Source organism: Arvicanthis niloticus, chromosome 22 (genome assembly GCF_011762505.2).
Source record: "Arvicanthis niloticus isolate mArvNil1 chromosome 22, mArvNil1.pat.X, whole genome shotgun sequence".
Lineage (NCBI taxonomy): Eukaryota > Metazoa > Chordata > Mammalia > Rodentia > Muridae > Arvicanthis > Arvicanthis niloticus.
The window spans coordinates 30993964-31016604 of record NC_133429.1 but is presented as its reverse complement, the minus strand read 5'-3'; the positions used below and the strand labels follow the sequence as shown (position 1 = coordinate 31016604).

Genomic DNA, 22641 nt, shown 5'->3' with positions numbered 1-22641 from the left:
TGATGAATGTGCGAGGGTTTAGCCCTTTGTAAGTGAGGACACCCCTAGGCTGATAATCCTGGGTGCTCTAAGACAGCAAGCTGAGCAGCCATGAAGAACAAAGCAGTAACAAGTATGGCCTCTGTATCCCTTCCTGCCTCCAGTTCCTGCCCTGTTGGAGTTCCCGCCCTAACTTCCTTCAATGCTGTTCTCTAATATGGAAGCATACATGAAATAAACCCTTTCCTCACCAGGTCACTTCAGCTCAGGGTTTGACCACAGCCGTAGTCAACCCTGAGCAAGTTTAGTTCTTCCCACTTTATAATCATCAAATTGAGAAGTCATACAAGTTTCCAAAATTCATTTAGCTGGAGAGAAAGCCTGAAATTACTATCTTCATGATTCCAAGCCAAAATGTTTTCATTTGCAACCTTAGAATTAATTGGGTGGGGTTTTTTTTTTTTTCTTAGTTTAAAGGTAAATAAGCATTTAAAATGATTGAATGAGTGGATTTAATAAAATAATTCAATAAGATAATGAGGCTAGGTGAATTTAAATAATTAAGCAGACAAGGCATGTTTCATTATCAGTGTCTTGATATAGGGAGTCAATTATGCCTCATTTACAGTGACCTAAAAATACCACCTAGCAGAACAGGTAAATTATTGATCAGAGTATCACCTCCAGTAAAGGTCAAAAAATGACTAGGGATAAAACTTATCCTTGATAAGAGATTCCAGAAACATCTGCTGAATTTATTGTGTCCAAGGCTTCCAGTATTAGGCTGTTGTGTACTGTTATTTTAAAACTCTCTAACAGTTTGAATGTATGCAGTCACTTAGCAACAGTCCCAATACTAATATCTACAATTTGGGGGGCGGGGGGTTCCTTTTAAAATAATCCAAGATGCTTAGCATATAGAACATGGCTGTAATCAACAATCTTTTCCTACACACTTTGGGAAGATATCATTAAAAATTAAATTTACACAGGAAAATTGGGCTCGTATACATCGCTAATAGGTTTGAGGGCTTACATGGTACTGTCAGGAGAGAATGCTAGTCAGTAACTACATTTGGTCTTAGCCTTCCCGGAAGGAGCTCTCCACTCACTGTGGTTCCATAAATATTTCATGAGCCAACATAAAGTAATATGCTAATGACAGCCTGCTTACCCAGTGAGCAGGTGCGGTGTGGGCTGAGTGTTTTTGTCTTGCATACACCTGTAATACGGGGTCAGGCATGGCGTTCTAAATTGGCTTTCTCTTTGTTTCCCCCATCACAGTTTCACTTGAACCAAAAATGGTGAGTGCCAGTCATCCTGAGGCCCTGGCCGCCCCTGTCACCACTGTTGCAACCCTTGTCCCACACAATGCCACTGAGCCAGCCAGTCCTGGAGAAGGGAAGGAAGATGCCTTTTCTAAGCTGAAGCAGAAGTTTATGAATGAACTGCATAAAATTCCATGTGAGTATACTATCTTCACTTAAATAAAAAGAAAAGATTGAGCAATCGTTACTATCATTGGAAAATCAGCTGAATTCAATGTTATTCTTCTTGGTAGTATTGTATGGTAGTACTCCAATGATAAGTGATTTTGGAAATGGAATATGATTTTTTCTTTATCTGTGTTTTATAAATAATAGTACAGTTTATAATGAAATTATGTGTGCTGGGTATAATGTAGGTTGGTCCTTCATTTTCTGTTTCTCTGATAATAATAATGCCTATAGGTTATATTATATGAAGCTTAGATTTGTATTGGTGGAGTTGTTATATAGGAAAGTCTATATTGGCTGATACTTTCCCACTATTACAAGTTTGATTTTCTTTCCTTTGTTAGTATTTTTAAAACTTGTCCTTCTGTCATTGATTTGTTAATATTTCAAAAGCTTTCACCTACCTTGAATTTCTTGTCAATGAGAAACACAAAGCCTATGGCTAAGCTTATTAGAGTAAATGTGACACTAAGTCTAACCAGTGGTATTTAGCTTTTCAATTTTTATTTGTATATTTACAGATATATTTACTGTGTATAATGACAGTATTTTCAGCTATGAATACGGTATATTGACATACTAAGTATCATGTGGGCACTACCTCACATAGACCAATTTTTTACCAACATCTAATATTCACTGTCTTAGCTCAGAATTACTACAGCCCATGGCGTGCAATAAGTCTCTTGAATTTCCTTTCCTCTCTGAATCAAAGTTTGTATCCTTTGACCATTTCCCTCACCTTCTCTTCAAGACCCTAGTTCAGGTCTTTTGACCTTCACATGGGCTCTGTGGCATATGTGAGCGTGTGTGTGTGTGTGTGTGTGTGTGTATGTGCGTGTGTGTGTGTGTGGTGCATGCACGCACATAACTGCACACACACTATGTCCACACACACAGTAATAATAATAAAATAAACAATGAAGGTGAATGTGGAATGTTTTCTTTCTTAGTATTGGCAAAGGATTGTTTTCTTGGTTTATCTTTGAGATAGTGCATCTAAATAATCTTTGTACATTAATGTTGGGTCATTTAAATACTGAGTCCATTCATTACTTCTAAAAGTTTGGTAATGACTCTCTGTGTCTCTTTATATGATCATATCATGTGCACAAAAGGAAAATATTTTCTTCTTGCCCACTTTGGGTGCCTTTTATTTCTCTTTCTTGCCCTGTTATTCTGGTGAAGACCTGCCATACTGTCTCATGATTGTGCATCTTTGCTTTCTGCATTGTAGAAGTTTGTAAATACTAACTCTGGGGCTGTCATGTACAGCCTTTATCATATCGAAGTATAATTCTTGTATACCTAATTTGTTGAGCGTTTTTAAGAATATTCAATTATTTTCAAATTCTTTTTCTTTTCAAATGATCATATTGCTTTATACTTTATCCTCTTAATACACACACACATACACACACACATATATATTTACAAAGATCGAACTGTCCTTCCTTTCCTGAAATTAATCAAGCCCACATGTGACTAGCCATTTCTATATGCTCCTGAACTCGTTTGTTCAGGAAAAGCCCTGGACACGGTAACCAGGAGTAGTGATTGGTATCTGATAGCTTTTTATTCATTTTTTGTGAGCTCCTTGGCTTTCGCACTAGCATGATGCTGGCCTCTTAAAATTGGCTTAAAAATATGCCCTTAATTAGAACAAGACAGGCAGAAATTGAATTTCTATGTAGCATAATATATTGGGACCTGAGGATAACTTGGATGAACCCAATCCAAGAAGAGAAGGTAAACAAGCTTTTGGAATATTCCAGATGAATGATAACATTATGAAAATACATCTATAAGGTCTTCTCACGCCTCGAAGACTAGAAATGTGTTCATATGTCCATACTGTTCACAAATGCGGCTTCCTCTGAAGCTTGCTCTGACAGAGTTGTTGGTAATTACTATTCTCGACAGGAAGCCCCATTGGAGAAGAAATTGAAGGAGAGAGATGGTCCAGTAGCTCAAGCCCTTGAGCAAGAACAAGATCACAGTTCCTCTTTTGGCTCTATTGCCTAGTTAATGGAGTGTTATAAAAGTCGAAGTGCTTCTCATATAACTTTGAGGTTAGAAATTCTAGATGCATAGCATGTCCATGCATTGCAGATTTAAACTCGGGCTTAAAGACAATTTTATCAAAATAGTTGCCATAAGAGAAATGTGCCATAAGCTATCAGAGGAAACAATGAAAGAAACAGGGAGACACATGTCCTGCCTCATGTGTAACTGTCTCCTCTGGAAGAGTAAAGAGTATGGGGCACATAGCAAGCCTGATAGTCATCGATCTGAAACGTGCTTCCAGTTAGCAGCATAGCTCATGTCCTCACCTTTCCACGTTCATACAATGTCATCCTCCTACTTAGGGTCTATCCAAGCCCAGTATTTACAATCCATGTAACTCACTCATCCATTGTTACCAGCATGCCCTGACCCTCAGTCTTGCTCTTTTTCTTACCATATTATTTAGTACCATCTACAATAACATATGTAGATGTATTGCTCACTATGTGGTTTTTAATTACTCTGAATCTTTCCAAAATAATAAAAGTTCTGCATGGAAAGTAAGCTATGCATGTTTTGTGGGTAGTCACATCATTCGTGACGAGGGGTACTCAGAAGGCTCTCAATGTATACTTGACCAAGAAATGAATGAACAAAGATCAATTCAATTTCTATCCTATACACTCTCTCTTAGATTCTGTAGGCGTAAGGTGCTAACAAGTTAAAACCCGGATTTTACATTGTATGTGTTAAAATCCCATTTCTGTGCTTACCAATGCTATTCACTTTTACAAAGCAAAATATTTCCATCTTTAAGATGTCCTCTGCTTCTTTCTCTCGAAGATTCGGACATTAAGGTATGAAACCCCTTGATTGGATTGCCTTGGCTAGCTTTCTTACTTCTTCCCAAGATATTCCCTAGGCTATCTCCCATTATTAGGTGCTAGAAATGATACCAGATAGCCATGTCTTCCTCCAAAGAGTTTTGCTTTTAACCTGTCACCCACAAGGCTAGAAACAACAGGATCCCCCAAAAATCTACACAAAGTATTACGTTGCTACTATTTTCCTTGATGTTATAAAATGAAACAAGTAAATGTCTAAAGTATTTTTAAAGTGAATAGGTTTTAGAAAAATTATATTTTTCATACAGTCATGCAGCTTTATTAAAAATATCTCGCAGTAAATAATCTACAGTTTTCCTTTTAATCCACTGAAACTTTTATTGCCTGTATAATTGAAACTTCTAATAGGATTTTTTTCAGACAGGAAGCAACAATGAGCAAAATAAAATATGTCCCTAAACTCAAATTCCTCCAGGGGCATATGCTATATAAAAGTTATCACTTTTGACTTGGCATAACACAATAAGATGCTAATGACAAGTAACAAATTAGAATATTAATATATTTTGGTCTCTGAACTAAATCTTGGCTGTCTGGCAGATGTGGTTTTTGCAAAATTGATAGCAAACAGCTTTAGTCTGTCACTTGAAATTCCCACTTGGCAGAAGAGAGGTGTCACAATGGCAAGGAGTGTGCATGCCATTAGTTAGGTAATCTACACAGTCCAGTGTGAAGCATATTCAAACCAAGTTGCCTGATGATATCATCCATACCACTGTGGGGCTTACATGCAAAAGGAGAGAGCGGGCGAGGAGAAGGAAATGGTAAATTCTCTGAGCATTCTTATCATTCAATTCATTCTGCACACTCTTATCTAAATGAAGCAGACAAGGATTTCCAGAATGCTTCTTTATTTTGCAACTTTGATTTTAATGTGACTAAGGCCATGGTTGGTTTGTAAAGCATGAACTTATGTCATCCAAATAGCTATGATTAAGGTTTTGATATTCGTGAGCTTCTTGAAGTAAAGTGCACCTCTTCTGATGTACAGCAAGACGACCAAATCCTCACTCTCGGTCTAGAGTAGGAGTAAGAGGTCTAAGGATAGCTATGTTATTGATGCAGAAATGTTTGGGGATAAACACTTTGATTCAGAAATAGACACAATTTATGGGCACAGGCTGCATAAATCCAAATCCCCTGTCTCCAGCATAGTGTCTGTGTGACCTTGGGCATATTAATTGTTTATGCATCCATTCCCTCCTGTTACAAAGATAGGATCTTAAATAGTGCTCTCGTCACTAGGTTGGTGGGTAAAAGCATCGGCGTGTACAAAGTATAGCAGGGCGTCTAGCACAAAGAAACCACACTTGAAATGTTAGCTATTCTTAAATTCACACTGTCGTTTTAACAAGTTTCCATTTCTATTTTAGAAAAGCCCTCTATTTAGGTCAGTCACCCGGAGAAAATTCCAGAAACTTTGCAGCTGAAGATATGTGCATTATAGTCTTTAAGCCCAGTTCTCCGGTGCCTGTTTCAGGGAAGATGATGGCGTGTTTCCTTGGCCCCTCATCTACCCTTCTTACTTTTCTGTTGACCTTGCTTTTACTCAGCCCTGTTCTTAGCCTACATCACATATCAGGAAGGGCTTAGCAAAGTTATATATGTCATAGGTGCTAAAGGAATGCCAATGTGCTGTTCTATGGTCTAAAATGGTCTTCCCCTGAAATTACCCTGGTCAAACTACCTTTCTATCATCTACCTTCAGAGTTTAAAAATATATAACCTGGACCCTGCCTTCTCTTCATGCCCCTTGGCAATCCAGGCCCTTCTGCTCTGATTTCTATCTCCATGCAGTGCTAAAATGATCTTCTTTAAACTCGCTGGGCACATCTTGATACTGAGAGAGTGATCATTGTGTTTCGTGAAGTCAGATATTTCTGCCCATGACCGGCCTCTGTAGTCTGACAACTTCTGCCTCCCCCTCCTGTGCTTCTCAGCCTTCTCCTTGCTCCTTATTCTCTCCAGGCTGATCAAGTTTTTCATTATCATTCATTTCTCAAAGTGAAGTCCTATTTTCCTGGGTGTCACCTTGATGGCTCCTCTCAGTCTGCATTCAATTCTTATTCTACATACCTGCTATGGGAATTCACATTCAAATAAGAACTCTTACTGTGATCCTGACCACAGTGAGCTTTGTCCCCACCAATTCACTGCTTGAATTTAAGTCCATAAACACTTATCCTGAAATCTCTATCTAAGCCAACTTCCCTAGTGATGTTATGTCTTGCTGGGCTCTCACTCGCCCTAATATATTAGTTTACTATTAAATACTCAGCTAACTTGTCCCAATCAGGATGAGAAGTCCCTCATTTTAAAGGCAGGGCTGTGTGAGGCTTTCTCTCTTTAAAGCTCTTCATTCAAATCTCTCACCTGTCCTGGTTATCTCCAGGGCCTTCTGCTTGGTTTCCTGGTGACAAGGTTAATTCCAAAGGCCCTGGTATAGTTACTCACACATCTTTGTCCTGTACATGGAAAGTGAGCCTGACAAAGATGTAGTGTAATTTGGAACTGTGCAGTACTGTATTGAGGTTATGACCAGGAAAAATCTCTTTCTCAAAAAAAAAAAAAAAGTGACATGGAGTTTTGCTCAAGACTAAACCAATTTATGCTACAAGCAACTGTGTAGATGTCGTGTTTCAAAACTTTACACTATTAAAAGTAGTATGGTATTTATCCGACATTTGTAGAAACTGAACCCTGAAAATAAATTTCAATCCTTTTAACACAAGGGGTCCTTTTCAAATGAAATATTACATGAACACTGAAAAGGGAAATATGATAAAGCAAGACTCAACTACTATTACAGTCTTCCCACTGATGTGACGTCAGCAGCTATGAAGCGAGCTAGCTGCAGGAACACTTTGAACAGGGTGACCTTAAACCTCAGGATGTAGATGACCAGTAACTAAACAGCTAGTGATGATGCAATGAGAATCATATTAGGATGCGTGCATCAGTCAAGAAAAGTGTAGTCCGGTGACTTTGTTTTCCCTCCTGTAGCTGAAAAGTGAAGATAATGACATTGCCTTGTGTCAGTGTCATGATTGTTAATGTCAAGAATGTCGATGGCAAGAAACAGATGAAGAGACCCTTTCGGAACACAGTGATCCAGGGCATGTGAAGAATAGAAATCCCGTTACTGATTACCACGTTTGTTAAGCACTCGGCACACCGATGTGTATTGTGCATTATATAAATAATCACCAATAAGCTTGTGAAAACTGCCAAATAAGAACAATTACTGTTCCTGTTGTATGAATAAGAACTCGGAGGCTTCTGTAGATAAGAGGGTTGTCCAAGGAAATTATACAGGCTGGAGAGGATAGCGGTGGCAGTGTTGTCAGGAGACATTTCCAGTTTTATGGTTTGGCCTCATGAGAATGACACAGACCTTCCACCATTGCTTACTACAGCAAAAGACTGGAAACGAGTGATAAAGTGTGCACCCGCTCGGTGACCTTCATATTGTGTTTTATACTGTAGACGATTGAATACCTGGAATGTGATTTTAATATAATTCGTGTTCTTCCTGCGTCAGCCAGCTTGATAAGGGAAGAGTTTCTTACTTCTGCAGTTTATTTTAAATGGTCTTCTTTTACTCAGATACACGACCATGCTGTTCAAAAGTAGCACACTCTGTAAAGGAACGTGCTTCGTGAGTCAGCTTTCCCTATCTGTTGACTAAGTCTTTTGAGAGACATGGCTAAAATCTTAAGTGAAGTCCTTAACTTCTGTGAAATGGGAAATCTGCAAGAAAGAAAGGTTCAATTCTGATGAGTATTCTCAACAGTAAGGACTGTGCAATACTGACGTCATCACAGTAGTAATGACGGAATCTATTGAGCAATAAGGGTTAATCACACAAGCTCATCACAAGCATGAGGCAGGCATCTACACTTTCATTCAACAAAACGTCCTTCAATTTAGTTTAGCTTAGTCCACCATCTTAGATTATCATTTTAACTCAATTTTAATTTTAAAAATAGTAGAAATGTATGTATGTATGTATGTATGTATGTATGTATGTATGTATATCTTTTTAATCTAAAGTGATGTGGTTTGCCTAAAGCAATAGTCTGTAGAACAGTTTGTACCGCCCCCTATAGGATACAGTGAGTATTTGTTGGGCTATTTTTAGTGTGCTAGAAAACTTGGGTATGGGGACAGGACCTGGCACAAACCCACTTATCCTTCAGTACTTGCTACAAACCTGCATCCCACAAATTTCAAAATCCCTAGGACATGCATATAAAAGAAAACTTTATGGCTATGTGACCTAGAACTCTGTGTGTGTGTGCGCGTGCGTGCGTGCGTGCGTGCGTGCGTGCGTGTGTGTGTGTACGCACACATGCGCACAAGGTGATTTTGTATGTCTCTCAACTATATAAAAGTTTAGCTTTTATTATAATATTTGTCTAAAATCTAGTCTTTGATTTTTGTTTCTGATTAAAAAATAATCTTTTGATTGTCTAAAATCCAGTGAGCCCTCTAGGAGTTACAGGCATGTAGTTATTTCATTGTATTTTATAGTGTTGTTACCTGAATATTATTTTATATTATTTTTTGGTAAATTATGATAAATTATTTTACTGTAAATCCAAGACTTAGTTCTCCTTTATAATAACACATTCCATTGAACTTTAAAATTATATATGTACGTACATATAATATTACATAATATTTTACATTATCTGCCCATCTTGTGAGACAGAAACTATTTTAAACTATTGTTACAAACTGGAGTACTGTAGATAATACTGAATTTAAGCAAGTGTGCAATATCATCCTAGCAGTATTCTGGGGTCTGGGTGGCAACTTAAGCTAACTACATGCCCCTGAGATTGCATTTCAGGAAGGATTTTTATATGTCCTTGTGGTTCCCTTTAGGAATCCTATTAAGCAGAAAAATCCTCCCCAAGAAATCCACTCCTTTAAAATGAACAAGTGTTAAGGGATTCTATAAACTTTCAAAGCATAGGTGATATGCCATAACTATAAGCTATAAAAGCCACCAAACGAATTAAGATCCAAGCTAAGTTCCCAGAGCTTATTCAGTTAAAGTTCGTCGGCATCTCAAGGATTTTAAGTAAGCCCATAGAAGGAAAATAAGGGCTGTAAATAACACTATGCTCTGATAGTTAATGCAGCTCAAGAATTACCTTGCTGGAGTACTTTACAAAGAGACAGAGATATTTTTAAATAGCTCTAAACGTCAGTTCCTTAACACATACCCGTTACAGTACAAAACACAGGTTGTCATTAAGCAAAGCCTGCCTACAGAAGCAAATTCATAAAGAAAGCTATGGATGTAGAAACCTGGTATCCTGCTGTTCTGCTCACTCTTATGACTATATATAGTCTTAAAGGTGTAATATATATATATATATATATATATATATATATATATATAATTGCATAGCTGACTATCAGGTTTGGGACACTTTCTGTTACATTCAATAAAGGAATTAGAGCAGAAACCACAAGAAAAATATGTGGTAGTCAATTACATTCTAGCACTTGGCTTTATTTTTCTTTGTTTGATTTTCACTTAAGAGAATATTATAATTATAATAAAAAGATTGAAACTCGGCATCTTTTGAGTCTATATACCTCCACTCTCTGTCTTTTGAATGATCTTAGATAACTTTGAAGTAAAGAATAAGAAAATATTGGGCCATTGAAAGATTTCCTCAATGAGAAACACTTTAATTAAACTGCTGACCTGGAGAAATTCTGGAACCATTTGCACTCTCCTATTTTTTATCTTATATTTAAAGCTTTTTATCTCACACATATAAACACATACATACATACATACATACATACATACACACATACACACAGAGAGAAGAGAGAATAACATAATAATATATTATTAATACTAGAAATATATGTAGCTGAGAAGTATGCTGTTACCTGAAAGCAATATATAGTTGTCCATAATCCCTTTACTTGACAGAGTTAAATGGCTCAATGCCTTAGAAGTCAAACTTTATTATAATTTTATTTTCCTAAGGACTTAGACTGGTTCACTGAAGTACAGGAACGACAGTAATCTATAGTAGTGAATAAAAAACAATTCCTGTCCTAATTTTGCAATTGTGTTCCCTAAAATCTTTGGATCATTCCTGTGGCTTCGAACTTGTTTGAAGTGTTGTTACTCACTGAGGGACTGGCCCAATAGGAGTAGGCAGACATGTCAGAGGGTGTGGCTTGCTCTGCTGTGGCACTATGAATTGAGCTGGTTCATAGTGTGAGTGGCTTTGTCAGGATTCACTGTGACATTACTAATGTGTGTCCTTGAGCAAATAATTTAATGTGCTTGCCAAATAAAACTAGAGTCGCATAGATGTGAGCAAGTAAGTAGTCATATTCACAAATGGCTATAAGTAATATTTGGAATATAACACTGAATGCATTTAAAATATGTCTATTTCTATTGCCTGTGTATATGGCACGTTACCATATACCATGCTCCACATGTCACGTCAAGTTAACTAAGGCCAAACAACCATTTTACCATGTGTTGGACCTCCATTCTGTCTTTGCTCCATTTTCGGAAGGACTTCTACAGTAAATCATACTGTCTTAGTGTCCACACCTACAGCTTGGTGGACAGGAGTGGATGGAACATCCACATCTGCTTCCTGATAGCCACTCACACAGGTTGCCCCAGCAGGAGCAGATCCCCCTGCAATTAATTTTATCATCCACAGTGTTTCCTGCATCCAGATCTTCACACACACACACACACACACACACACACACACACCGTTTCCTCTGCCTGGTATACTGCTCCCCTCTGTTTGCCTCTGGATCCTCTCTCTCTCGCCCTTCCGAGTTCTGTGTTATTTCAAGCTGTTCCTATGCCCTCTCCTCAAGCCATCTACTCATCACCAGCTCTTGCTCTGCTATGAATCTATGCTTGTATGTGCTTGTCGTCTTCATATGTTACTTAGCTGGCTCTGTTAATACTGTGCAATCTGTGCGGTTGGATGCACTCTTTTCCTGTGACTCTCCAGTCCCAGAACAAAGCAGGCTCACAATAGGCAGAATTGTTACTCCCCTTTAGTTCAGAGCAGCCTATTAATTACATTGAGTCATAACAAAAATACTTTGAAGAAGACACCTATGGAAAAGGCTTTGAAGGACATAGTAAAGAAGGTGACATTCATCCTTATGTTGGAACAGAGGTGGGCAATCTTCCAGAACCACAGACTTTGCCCTTGCCCATCTCACCTTCTCTCTCTCTCTCGCTCTCGCTCTCGCTCTCGCTCTCGCTCTCTCTCTATTCTTGACCTTTCTTTAGTACCACCACCTTCTGTTCTGTTTTTTTTTTTTCCTCTTTGCCTGTACTGCCTGAACATGTCCCTTACTTGTTTTATTCTTTTGAGACTGGTGGCAATCAGTCTGGCGCTGTTGATAAGCATGCTGTCCCTAAATTGGCCCTCGGGGTCCTAGTCTTCCCCACAGATACTTTTATTAAAGTAGAGATCTGGGATCCACCACTGATTTCATCTCTTAGGTTTTTGTTTTTTAATGTGCTATACTGGGATACCAAGGAAGCTAGATAAGTTTATTTGATTTGACAGCTGCTATGTAACACCACCCCATTCCCTGTGCTTTCACAGGGAGAATTCAAGGGACAGCTCAAATGTCGCTGTGGCCAGTCCTGCAGCAGTCCCTTTGATGAGGCTTGCTTCAGTGAATAGCTGTTTACAGTGACCCCAGTTCAGGTTTCTCAGTCTCCTCCAGCAGGCACACAAAGCACACTTCCAGAGGCTCTGTGCTGCTGTCATTGCTGATAACGCCCTAGCAGTGGTTATCATCTGAAGTGGTGCTTCAGCCTGGCCTTGCCTGCCATCTCCTGCCCACACTGATTGGAACTGTTCCCCATCACCTCACCTTTCAGGGCTGCCGTCATCCACCCACTTCTCTTCCTGCTAACGCAGTGATAATGCGATTTAACTGGCTCCTTTCCAGGGCCTCATCAGCAGTGAATCTGTTTTGCTATTTTGCATCAAGTAGTCGTAAGCTATAACACCGGTGCTTCTGATGCCTAGCCAAGTACCTCCGTGAGGGCTGGAGCTTAATAGTCACTCTAAAAGCTGATCACCATGTGATTTTTTTTTCACCTGTGCTTCCAATTACTAAAAGCACATGGACTGTTCCTTCAGTCCATTCTGCTACCTATAGCTTCAGCTAGGGACAGCTACACCTTGTCACTATGTGGGTGACTTGGCATGGATATTCACTCAACCAGGGACAGCTGGGCCATATTTAAAGGCAGCCTGCCCCATGTACCTTGTCTTTATTGATACTCTATTGGCTAGTGAATGGCTAGAACCATTCCAGTGGTTCTCAACCTGTGAGGTCAAAGGACCCCTTCGCAGGGTCATATATCAGATATCCTACAGACCAGATGTTTATATTACAATTCATAAAAGTAGCAAGATTGGAGCTATAAAGTAGCAATGAAAATAATTTGATAGTTAGGGGTCACAACAACATGAAGAACTGTATTAAACGGTCACAGCGTTAGGAACATTGGGAGCCACCTCGCTAGTCTTTGCTCTACTCTTTCTGAACACACTCTCCTTTCCTTTCTTTCTCTTCTAATTGTACGCAGGAAAGTTATCTCCAAAGGTGTCCCTTAGGCATTTCTCAGCCTCTCTCTCTCTCTCTCTCTCTCTCTCTCTCTCTCTCTCTCTCTCTCTGACTCCTTTATCTTTTCAGGGTTTACAATACAATTGATTTCATGTCATTTTACACTCAAAGCTTAATCCCTACCCTTGACAACTCTATTGAACTTCTTGCTTTCCTTAATTCTACTTAAGAATGGTTTGCAAACAGTTGAGTTGCCTGCACCACATATGCATACATCTGTGTATTTCACACCTGCATACAATGCAATCATCACTCTAAAAAGAAAATAGCGCCTAGTACCTTTCCAGTAATTCCTGTCCTGGTATCTCTAGCTTTAGACACTAGTTGGTCTTCCTGTCATTTTACTATATTTTTGTATTATTATATATTACATTATATTATATACTATACATATACACATATACAGACACACAGACACACAGATAAACACACACATATACATATATATATGTATATATAGGTTATAATTTCTTCCATGGTTAGCATGGAATTGTACAACATCATGTAGTCTATGTATCTTATTTCTCCTATTTGTGTGATGTTTTTGAGATTGTTGCTGTTCACACTGTTGCCTCTTCTAATAGTTATTATTATTATTATTATTATTATTATTTTTAAGCGGTAGTCCATTATTGGATATCTAGAAAAGTGATCCTCCATTTTCTTAGCCATGGATCTCTTGATGGCTACTTAAAGTATTTTCAGTGTGGGGCTCTGAATAATGAAGGTGCCTTATATATTCTTTACACATCTCTGGGTGGACGAATGCCTGCTTCTCCTCTCTTGGGAAATATCTAGATAATGGAATTGCCGGCCAAGCATGATGATGGTGTGTACCTTCAGGCCCGGCATTCACAAAGCAGAAGCAGGCAGGTCTCTTTGAATCCAAGGCCAGCTTGGTTTATATAGTGAGTTGCAGGCCAGCCAGGACTCCTCAGTGGTAAAGTGGCTTTTAATGATACTGTTGTGTTTTTCTCTCCAGTAGGAACGTATGAAAGTTGTGACTCTCTATATACTTACCAACACTTAGAATGGTTAGTCTTCTTCATTTGGTCATTCTAGTCATTGTATAAGATATGTCTTGTGGCTTTAATTTGCAAAGTGAAAAAAAGAAATAATAAAAAAAGGAAAGAACATGACTGCTCCTAGGTATGGTAGAGGAGAAGATTTGTTGTAGATACAAGGAAGACATAGCTAGAGGCAGGGACATCTGGGAATGTCCAGAGTGGACATGCTTCTGAGTCACAAGAGGGGTGAGCGGGGAACCAGGTATAGCAGCCAAGAGGCCCAAAGGAGTAGACCAACCAGGTAACCAATATGGTTGGATTGTATATGGAAGGGCAGCTGGGGAAAGGCCATCCCAGCCCCTGGCCTGAAGAATTTAGTGTAGGAGGCTGGGTATGCCAGCCAGGAGAGCCCTGTCACAGGTAAGGCCTGAGGGATGCAGGGACAACCTAGTAACCAGTGTCTACTTCAATATGTTAAAGAGACACCTCAGTGTTTTGTCCCAGGCTTGAAACCTAGAATTTGCAATCTTCTGATAACTCCAAGTGGAATGTGAGCTACATGTAAAAGTTAAAGCTGGAAATTTTTGTGAAGAAGCAATAAGACCTTCCATGACCGTGATGTATGGAAAACATCCTCTAGGAAGGATTCCAAAGCATTGACTAGCGATACAATTTGATACATAAAGCTTTGTCAAACTGAAAATTTGGGGGAAAGGATGAAAATTTGTGCTTTTTAAAAAATATAGTACAGACAATATGAAGAGAAGTCATAGATAGACTAAGACAGAATATCCAAGGTACACAGATGTGATGGGGATTTGGATTTTTTATCACCATTTATTTAAAAAAAAAAGACTATTACAACCCAGTAGATAATTGAGAAATATATTTGAATAGGTAGTAAATCAAGATATGAAAGGATGACACATAAAAAGATACAAAATAAACTAAATAATTCTTAAAGTTCTCCTTTAGATCCAGTCATCTGTGTGTCCCATCCATGGTTAGAATTCAGCATGTGAGAAACTCTCATTTCTTCAACAACACAGACATGTGTGTTCCTCTGCTCTAAAGCTCAGAACTATGACATCATCTGTCATCTCCCTCCTTTGCCTCCCCGCTCTCCAGCCAGGCTGTCAGCCACAGTACTGTATTCTCTGTTCCCTCTCTTCTCTGCTCCCAGTGATCTTGCTCTAATCTGGTACCTTGTATATTATTATTAGAGCCCACTGCAATATTCCCCTACAGCCATTTTCTACACATCCGTAAACAATCCACTGAACATATGCTGTCCACATATTCTTGTTCCTGAGCTAGAGCATACAGGGTCCTTATTCAGTAACCATCACTTCTTCCTTTCATCTGAATTTTCAACTCCTTTATTTGGCAAGCCTTGCCTGCTGTTGGCAACAGCCCGCCTTTCCAACGTAAGTACCATCTCAGTACTGTGGACACATTCTTCTAGATACTAGACATATGCTTCTAATTCCTGTTCTTTTTTTCCTTAGTTCATGATCTGCTCACATCAGAAATGTCATCACTCCATCTCTGCATAGCCATGTGCCTCTATGTTAAAAGAACCAGGCTGATTCAAATAATGGCCCTTTGTAGTCTATGTTCTTTATATTACCAGTATTATGCATTAATATACTTATATTCGCTGAGAAGCAGTCTCATCCTGTCTTGCATATTATTAGACTTCTCAAGAACAGTCTGAGCAGTTATTCCATACTTGATATTACACACTGGGTGCTTAAAAATCGTAAGACATCAATTTACGTGTCCTAGATGTACATCAAATAGGGGATACCAAAAAGGGGGGGTCACTGTGCTATGTAGTTTTCTTATTCTTTGACCAAATCCCTGATAAGATGCAACTAAAGGAGGGATAGGTTTATTTTTGTCCATAGTTTGAAAGGGGCAAAGTCCACCATGATGCAGAAAACAAAGCACCAAGAGTTAGAGGCATCTGGTCACACTTTATCCCCTATTCAAGAAGGGGAGAGAAAACAGAAAGTGTGGCCAGCCAGCCTATAAAACCTCAAGGTCAGCCTCTAATGGATCCACTCCTACAGCAGGGCTTCACCTTTCAAAGGACCCATAACCTTCCAAAATAATGTCACCAACTGAGGACCAAATAATTCAAATACATAAGCCCATAGGCGATGCTTCACACTCAAACCACAGCAAACAACATAATCCAATAGAAGTTAGATCATCTTGGGCACGGTGAAATTAGGATGCATGCTGGAACTTACAAGATCTAGGAAGGGTCCTCACAGAGCCACTGGAAACTAGATTTAAGGTGCCCATTAACACCAAGCTAAGGAAACTAGACTTTGAGACCCCAAAGTGATTCAGGAACCAATCAAGATAAACATGAAGTAGTGCAATTATCCCTTGTCTGGGGAGCATTTGTTTGGCAGCAATGCGTGTGGAGAATAGATTGAGAAAGGAAAATTGGAGACAGGGATATGCAGGAACAAGGCCCTTGAAGGGACCCTGGAGTAAGCCTAAAATTGCTAGTGGAAAGAAAGCACGTACGTGACAGACTCTGAGAGTCTGCTGCTGACAGGCAATGTGACTGGTACTAAATGAATGAAGAGAAATAAATAAATGAAGAGAAAATGAATGTAATTCCAGAGATGCTGAATACCCACGTTTTCAGAGCCTGGAAAAAGTAGGAAGCGCAGGAAGAATGCAGAAGTACACACTGCAGTTTGGGACTTGACTATGTCCCAAATATATATGAACTCCTAGTTGAGCTTATGGAAATGAAGTCACAGTATTAGCAAGCCCATATAAAAGGGAACCAAAGAACAGGAGCATCTGAAGAAAACTCATAGATGGCCAAACCCACAGACACAGAGAGAGGCTCATGAAGAGATAAATGTGGACTATGAGAAAAGAAAGGTGTGGTGATGTGGAAAGCTAAGTAAAGAAGATGTCTGAGGAAAACTGGTCAATTTGGTTCTAAGAAAGTTGTCTTGAAGGCACAGCGTGAGGCTGAATTCACACAAGCAACTTATTCAATCTACCTTTGCCATGATTGAAGTCTAGTAGAAGAGAAGCAAAAGCCACTGTCATGATCACTCACGTTTCCTGAGTACTAGGTGCAGACCCTGGTCTACATATGGAACTATAATTTGACTAATTATTACTTGCATACGTAATTCCAATTTTGTAGTGGAGTAAAGAGTCTCGAAGACGGTAAACAAAGTAAGTGCTAGAACACAGAGCGGCAAGCATGTGTTAGAGTTTCAAGTGAACTAGGTTTGAAGGAAGAAGTTCTAATAGAGCAGTTAGGAAAGGAGGTAAGAAAGAGGAAATCTTTGAACAGTGCCTGGAACCCAAAAGGCTTTGCATAAGCAGAGAGCTAACAGGAAGTCATCTCACACTGACCAACATGAGCATCATTACGGAAAATGGTGGTTAGAAATGAGACGAATGCAGCTGGATAGTAGTGTAGTTGGAAAATTTTTAAGAAATTATTATGTTTTGTTGAGTGAGTCGTGATGTATTCTACAAACCATAAACCTCCAAGGGCTTTTGAGAATAGAATACTAGCGAACTTACTTGGTTCTGATTTTGACGATGTGAAGAAGTAAGCCTGCTGGTGTGACACGTGCTGTAAATAGATCTCAGGAGATTGTACCTTGAAAAAAGTCCAGTAGCTACAGAGCTCTTTACTGACCTTGAACAACCTTGTTCCTTTAAGTGCTGGAATGGGGAGTTGATGGACAGGGTGTGGGTGAGGGGCTGAGATGTGAGAAGTGCAGTTAGAAAGTAAAGGCAGTAATCATGGTCCATTCTCTCCCACAAGAGAACAAGAATTACAGCCCTCGCTAGTAGACAGAGAGAAATTAAACAGGTGTTGAGATGGAGGATAACTAGAACACAATGGAAGAGAATAGATCACTACTTCCACAGAGGTCATTTTCCCAATCACTTCCAAATGCCACCACAGAATTCCACCCTAGTGTTATTACCCATGAATCCCTCTTACTTTTTGCAACAGCATGCACTTGTTAACCTGGGATACAGAAATGGCAATGGTCCATCAATGCCCTGAGTGTGAGAGATCCCCTCTGATTCAAACAGGTAGCACATTAGCTTTGAGTACAGAGTATTGCAAACACTATCTGCCTTCACTGTTTCTCACTTCCTTGATCACAGCCTCCTTGCCTTTAGATTCTCTATAGTCTTGTGCTGAGGATGTTTTGCCCTCCTACATTCCAGATGTTTCTCTTCTAGAACATTCTAAAGTCTTTGGAGGCAGACATATTTACTTTATATGTTGCTACTATTGAGTAGATACTACAAAACTATCAAATTGAGTTACATAGACTATGTTATGCTCTAAATATATGCAAATTTTAGTGTATGGAGAAATGTGATATGACTTTTCTTTCGCCATATATGATTTACTGTCACAAACTAGGTTTCAGGATTTCAGTGTCTCACAGTTTATATGGGTCAAAAGTCAAGCACAGTTTAACTGCATCTTCCTTAAAAGGTTTTTGACACAAGGTAGAAAAATATGAACTAGATAGAAGAGCAATTTGAGACCTTTCCCAAGCAGTTGGAAAAATTCAGGTTCTTGGTTCCTAACTGGCTTTTCCAAAGTAGTTTATACTGTATGCTTCCTGAAGACCAATAAGAGAGCACCTTTTCACTTAAGGGAGAGCCTGTCCAGCCCTAAGGGCTTTGAGCTGAGTGAGCCCTTTCAAAATACTCTCCCTTTTGATGAATTCACTTACAACTGATTTGTGGTTGGGATCTGAGTTATATCTGCAAGTCACTTTCCCCTTTGCCATATGGCAGACCCAACATACAGTCAAATTGGTTTCTAACATGTAAAGGAAGGGGATTGCAAGGGTGTGTTTCCAATAAGGATGGAGTCTTAGAATTCTGCTTACCATCGATACAGAGAGAGGGAGCCTGGGAGAAGAAAGAAGCTTTGTTTTACTCTGTGAAAAAGATAGCGAAGACTTCTATTCTAGCCAATGCCCTTGTGCTATATACTTTCACTTTCTTACAGAGCTAGAAGGGTTTGAACTGACAACATCCTTGCAGTTCTTGGTCTGTTTTGTTTTCTTTTGCCTTTAGTGGTGTTCGATTATGGTTATGAAGTAGTGTGACTTCCCAGAGCGAGCCACAGCATGTTTATAGAGGCTAGATGTACTCAGACAGGTTCTGTGCAGCCCAGGCAGCATTAAAGAGCCTGAAAGCTGGATCCATTGCCTATCAAGAAGTCCCATTCCAGCAGCAAGTTGCAAGATTTCATTTGGTGATGGTAATTAGTTCACATCCATAAATTCCAGAACGGCCGTTTCCTGGAGCATGAGACCACAACACATCCCAGGGTGAAGATGCTTTTCCAATTCCACAAGTTCACTTTTAAAAAAGAAGAATGGTTAAGTCGTGGAGTTTCTGATCTCAGTTTGGTGTCACATGCAGGGCCTATAATTAGAATCTGGTACGTACTGGATCAGTCTGATTATGGAACGTGACAGCATGAAGACAAGAAGGATTATGTATTGCAAAATTTTGACACTAGCCATGGTAGCAGGAAATTGTCGATGAAGAAAGAAAAATCAGGAGAGGAATATGTGGTTTATTTGAAAATGAATGCATTTGTCTTTTTAAAAAAATTATAAAGAATAAGATGTATAAAGTATAAAACGAGATAGCCTCATGCTCTGTAAACCATCCTGAATACATTAAGATTCTCATTGTTCCAAAAGTGGCATCTGTCCAGCTAAAGTGAGTTTCCAAAAATATTCAGGATTTCATGATAAAATATAACTTTCTAGATCGAAATAATGCAAATGATAGCCATGGCCAGTGAGGGTGAAATGTGTTGTTTCTTATGAATAAAAAATATTTTGATCTTAACTCATGACAACATTCACAGAATAATTGAGACATACTTTGATCCCCAGAGCCCTGTTTACTGCATGTTTCCCACGCCTCCAAGGGCCTTCAAACTGGTGAGAAAGAATGGAATGAGGAATATTATAAAGAGAAAGAAAGTACTATAAAAATTAAATTGTTTAATAAGAATTTTTTTGCATTAGGTGCTTTTGAGCTTGTTTCCCCAAAATATAAAAAAATCATATTTTAAGTAAAATAAAGAAATGGGTAAATAGAAATTAAGTGTTGTTGGTAAGAGAGATAAATAACTGATCCACATTAAGGAACTATAAAGTTTTTTGTTTGTTTGTTTGTTTGTTTGTTTGTTTGTTTGTTTGTTTTTTGAGACAGGGTTTCTCTGTGTAGCCCTGGCTGTCCTGGAACTCACTCTGTAGACCAGGCTGGCCTCGAACTCAGAAATCCGCCTGCCTCTGCTTCCCAGGTGTTAGGATTAAAGGTGTGCACCACCACTGCCCAGCTAAAGTGTTTCTCAATTTGAAAAGTGTATAGCAGATGTTTGAAATTGAGCTCTCTTCCCAAAAAGGCATGTTCAAGCCCACATAGCATGTATATGTACGTGAGCTTACTGAGGAATAGTGTTTCTGAAGATTCAATTGAGTTCATGTCAGGTAGGATGACATATACTCCAAAGGGAATAGTGTATTTAAAAACAGAACACAGACACTAAGACACACAGGGAGAACCCTATCAGGTGGCAGGAAGTGACATAGTGGAAGCAGGAGTGACATAGTGATAGGCATAGTGAGAGATCACTGTGACAGGTAAGAGATAGACCAAGGCAGAAGATCACAGAGATGGAGCAGTAAGAAACCATGGTAATGATGCACAATGATAGAGAGATAAGAAAGATAGACTAAGACAGTAGACCACATTGATGGAATAGAGATAGACCAAAGTGACAGACACAGTGGTACACCATAGTGACAGTCCACTATGACAGGCCACAGTGACAGAGCACAATGGAAGTTCATGTAATGGAGCACAGTGGCAGAGCACAGTTATGAACCACAATAATAGATCATAATGATAGATAATAAGCCAGGAAACACTGTCAATCATAAAACAACAGCAACCATAAGTAGGGCATGGTAGAGTTCTCCCCTAAAGCCTTCAGAGAAAGTATGGTCTATGACCTTGATCCTGGACATCTCCCCTCTAGATGCAAAGATGTATTTCATTGATTTGAAGGCACATTTTTGTGGTTCTTTATTGCAACAACCTAGAAAAGCAACGGGCATGTAAACCAAAGCTAAGATCACCTTGCCATCTCTGCCCAGCTCTTTCCAATCACTTCCCAAACCAAGAGAGCAGTGGACAGAGACCTGAGCTATTTCCTTACTTCCCACTGGCCACTTAGGTCTTTATTAATTAATTGCACAAGAACAAAGAGAAGTCCTCCCAGAGCTCATTCACCTTGAGGCATCTCTTCCTCATGTGTCTATGGGAAAACCCTTAATGCAGTATGGCCAATGTTGTAAAATCTGCCAATAACTTTCCAGCCACCTTATAGTGCCTAGTGTGCATTGTGACATTTTTTTTCTTACCTTTTGAAGTAGATCCTAGCAATATTGTCAGCGAACACAAAACTGATGGTTAAGGAAATATATTAACCAAAGTCATTTAACAAATATGTAGAACAGGATTCAGATTTAACAGGCCTGGTAATCTCACACCCAATCAAACATTCATCCATAATAAACTATTTCTGCCTTTCAACCTCTCATAGTAAGACTGTGCGTTGAACGTCATATGTAACTTGTATGTAATTTACATTGAGTATGTAACATAACTTTGCTCTTAAGATAAGCTTTAAAAATTGAAGATACTTTTCTTATTTCCTCACTTCACTATTTTTTCCTCTGCAGATAAAATGTATTCAAATTAACTGTATTGTTTGTCTCAGTGTCAAACAAAACATCATGTAAAAGGAATTCTTTTTTACATGTATGTAACATTTGTGATAAATTAAGACAAGACTTGCTAGATCCCTTTTGTCTTTGGTACTGCTTTTAAAAGAAGAAAAGAAAATCAGTACAATAACAAACACAATAGGGGACTTGCATGGACAGAGGGATAGTTAAAGTAGTGCCATCGCTACAGAAAATAGCATTGCTTTTCTCTTTCCAAACTTAGAGAGCCTGAAGCTTTTCTCCTAGCAAGCAGGAGGTCTCTAAAAGCTGGAGCTTCCCCAGAGTGCCAGCCTGGTTTCATTAGTGCTAGATTTTAATTGAAATGTTAATTTCAAACTTCTTTATAAACATGCTAAGTATCCGATCTCAATAGGATAGAAATTGAAAATAACATTAATAGGGCCATCAAAGGAAGAAAAATGCAACAGTGAAAATTCAGTTAGCACAAAGAGGGGAAAGGGAGGAAGACATGCAAGAGTAGAGAGAAGAGAGATGAGGAGATGAGAAACTAGGAAATGCCAGCAGGAATGAGTGGGAAAACCACGCCTAACAAAGCATAGAATGCCATCCAAATCATATGACATAAAATCCTAATCCTTTATGTCTATCATAAAGTTAAAGAAAATGATTATACCTTCTACCCAATGGCAGGAGGTAATCTCACCCACATTTTCAAATGTGTTAAAACTATTTATCAATTCATCTTAACTCCATTCTAGACATGCTAAGT

The 22641-nt window shown here is 39.0% G+C and overlaps 1 protein-coding gene across 11 annotated transcripts in view; it reads left to right on the top strand.

Moving 5' to 3' along the window:
* Window positions 1-22641, top strand: part of Syt1 (synaptotagmin 1) — a 509196-nt gene that overhangs the window by 316517 nt on the left and 170038 nt on the right. For all 11 annotated transcript variants that reach the window (XM_076920178.1, XM_076920174.1, XM_076920176.1 and 8 more), the window contains one exon: window positions 1264-1443. In XM_076920178.1, coding sequence (XP_076776293.1) covers window positions 1281-1443 — 163 coding nt within the window. In that variant the 5' untranslated portion in view covers window positions 1264-1280. The remainder of the gene's footprint in view (window positions 1-1263; window positions 1444-22641) is intronic.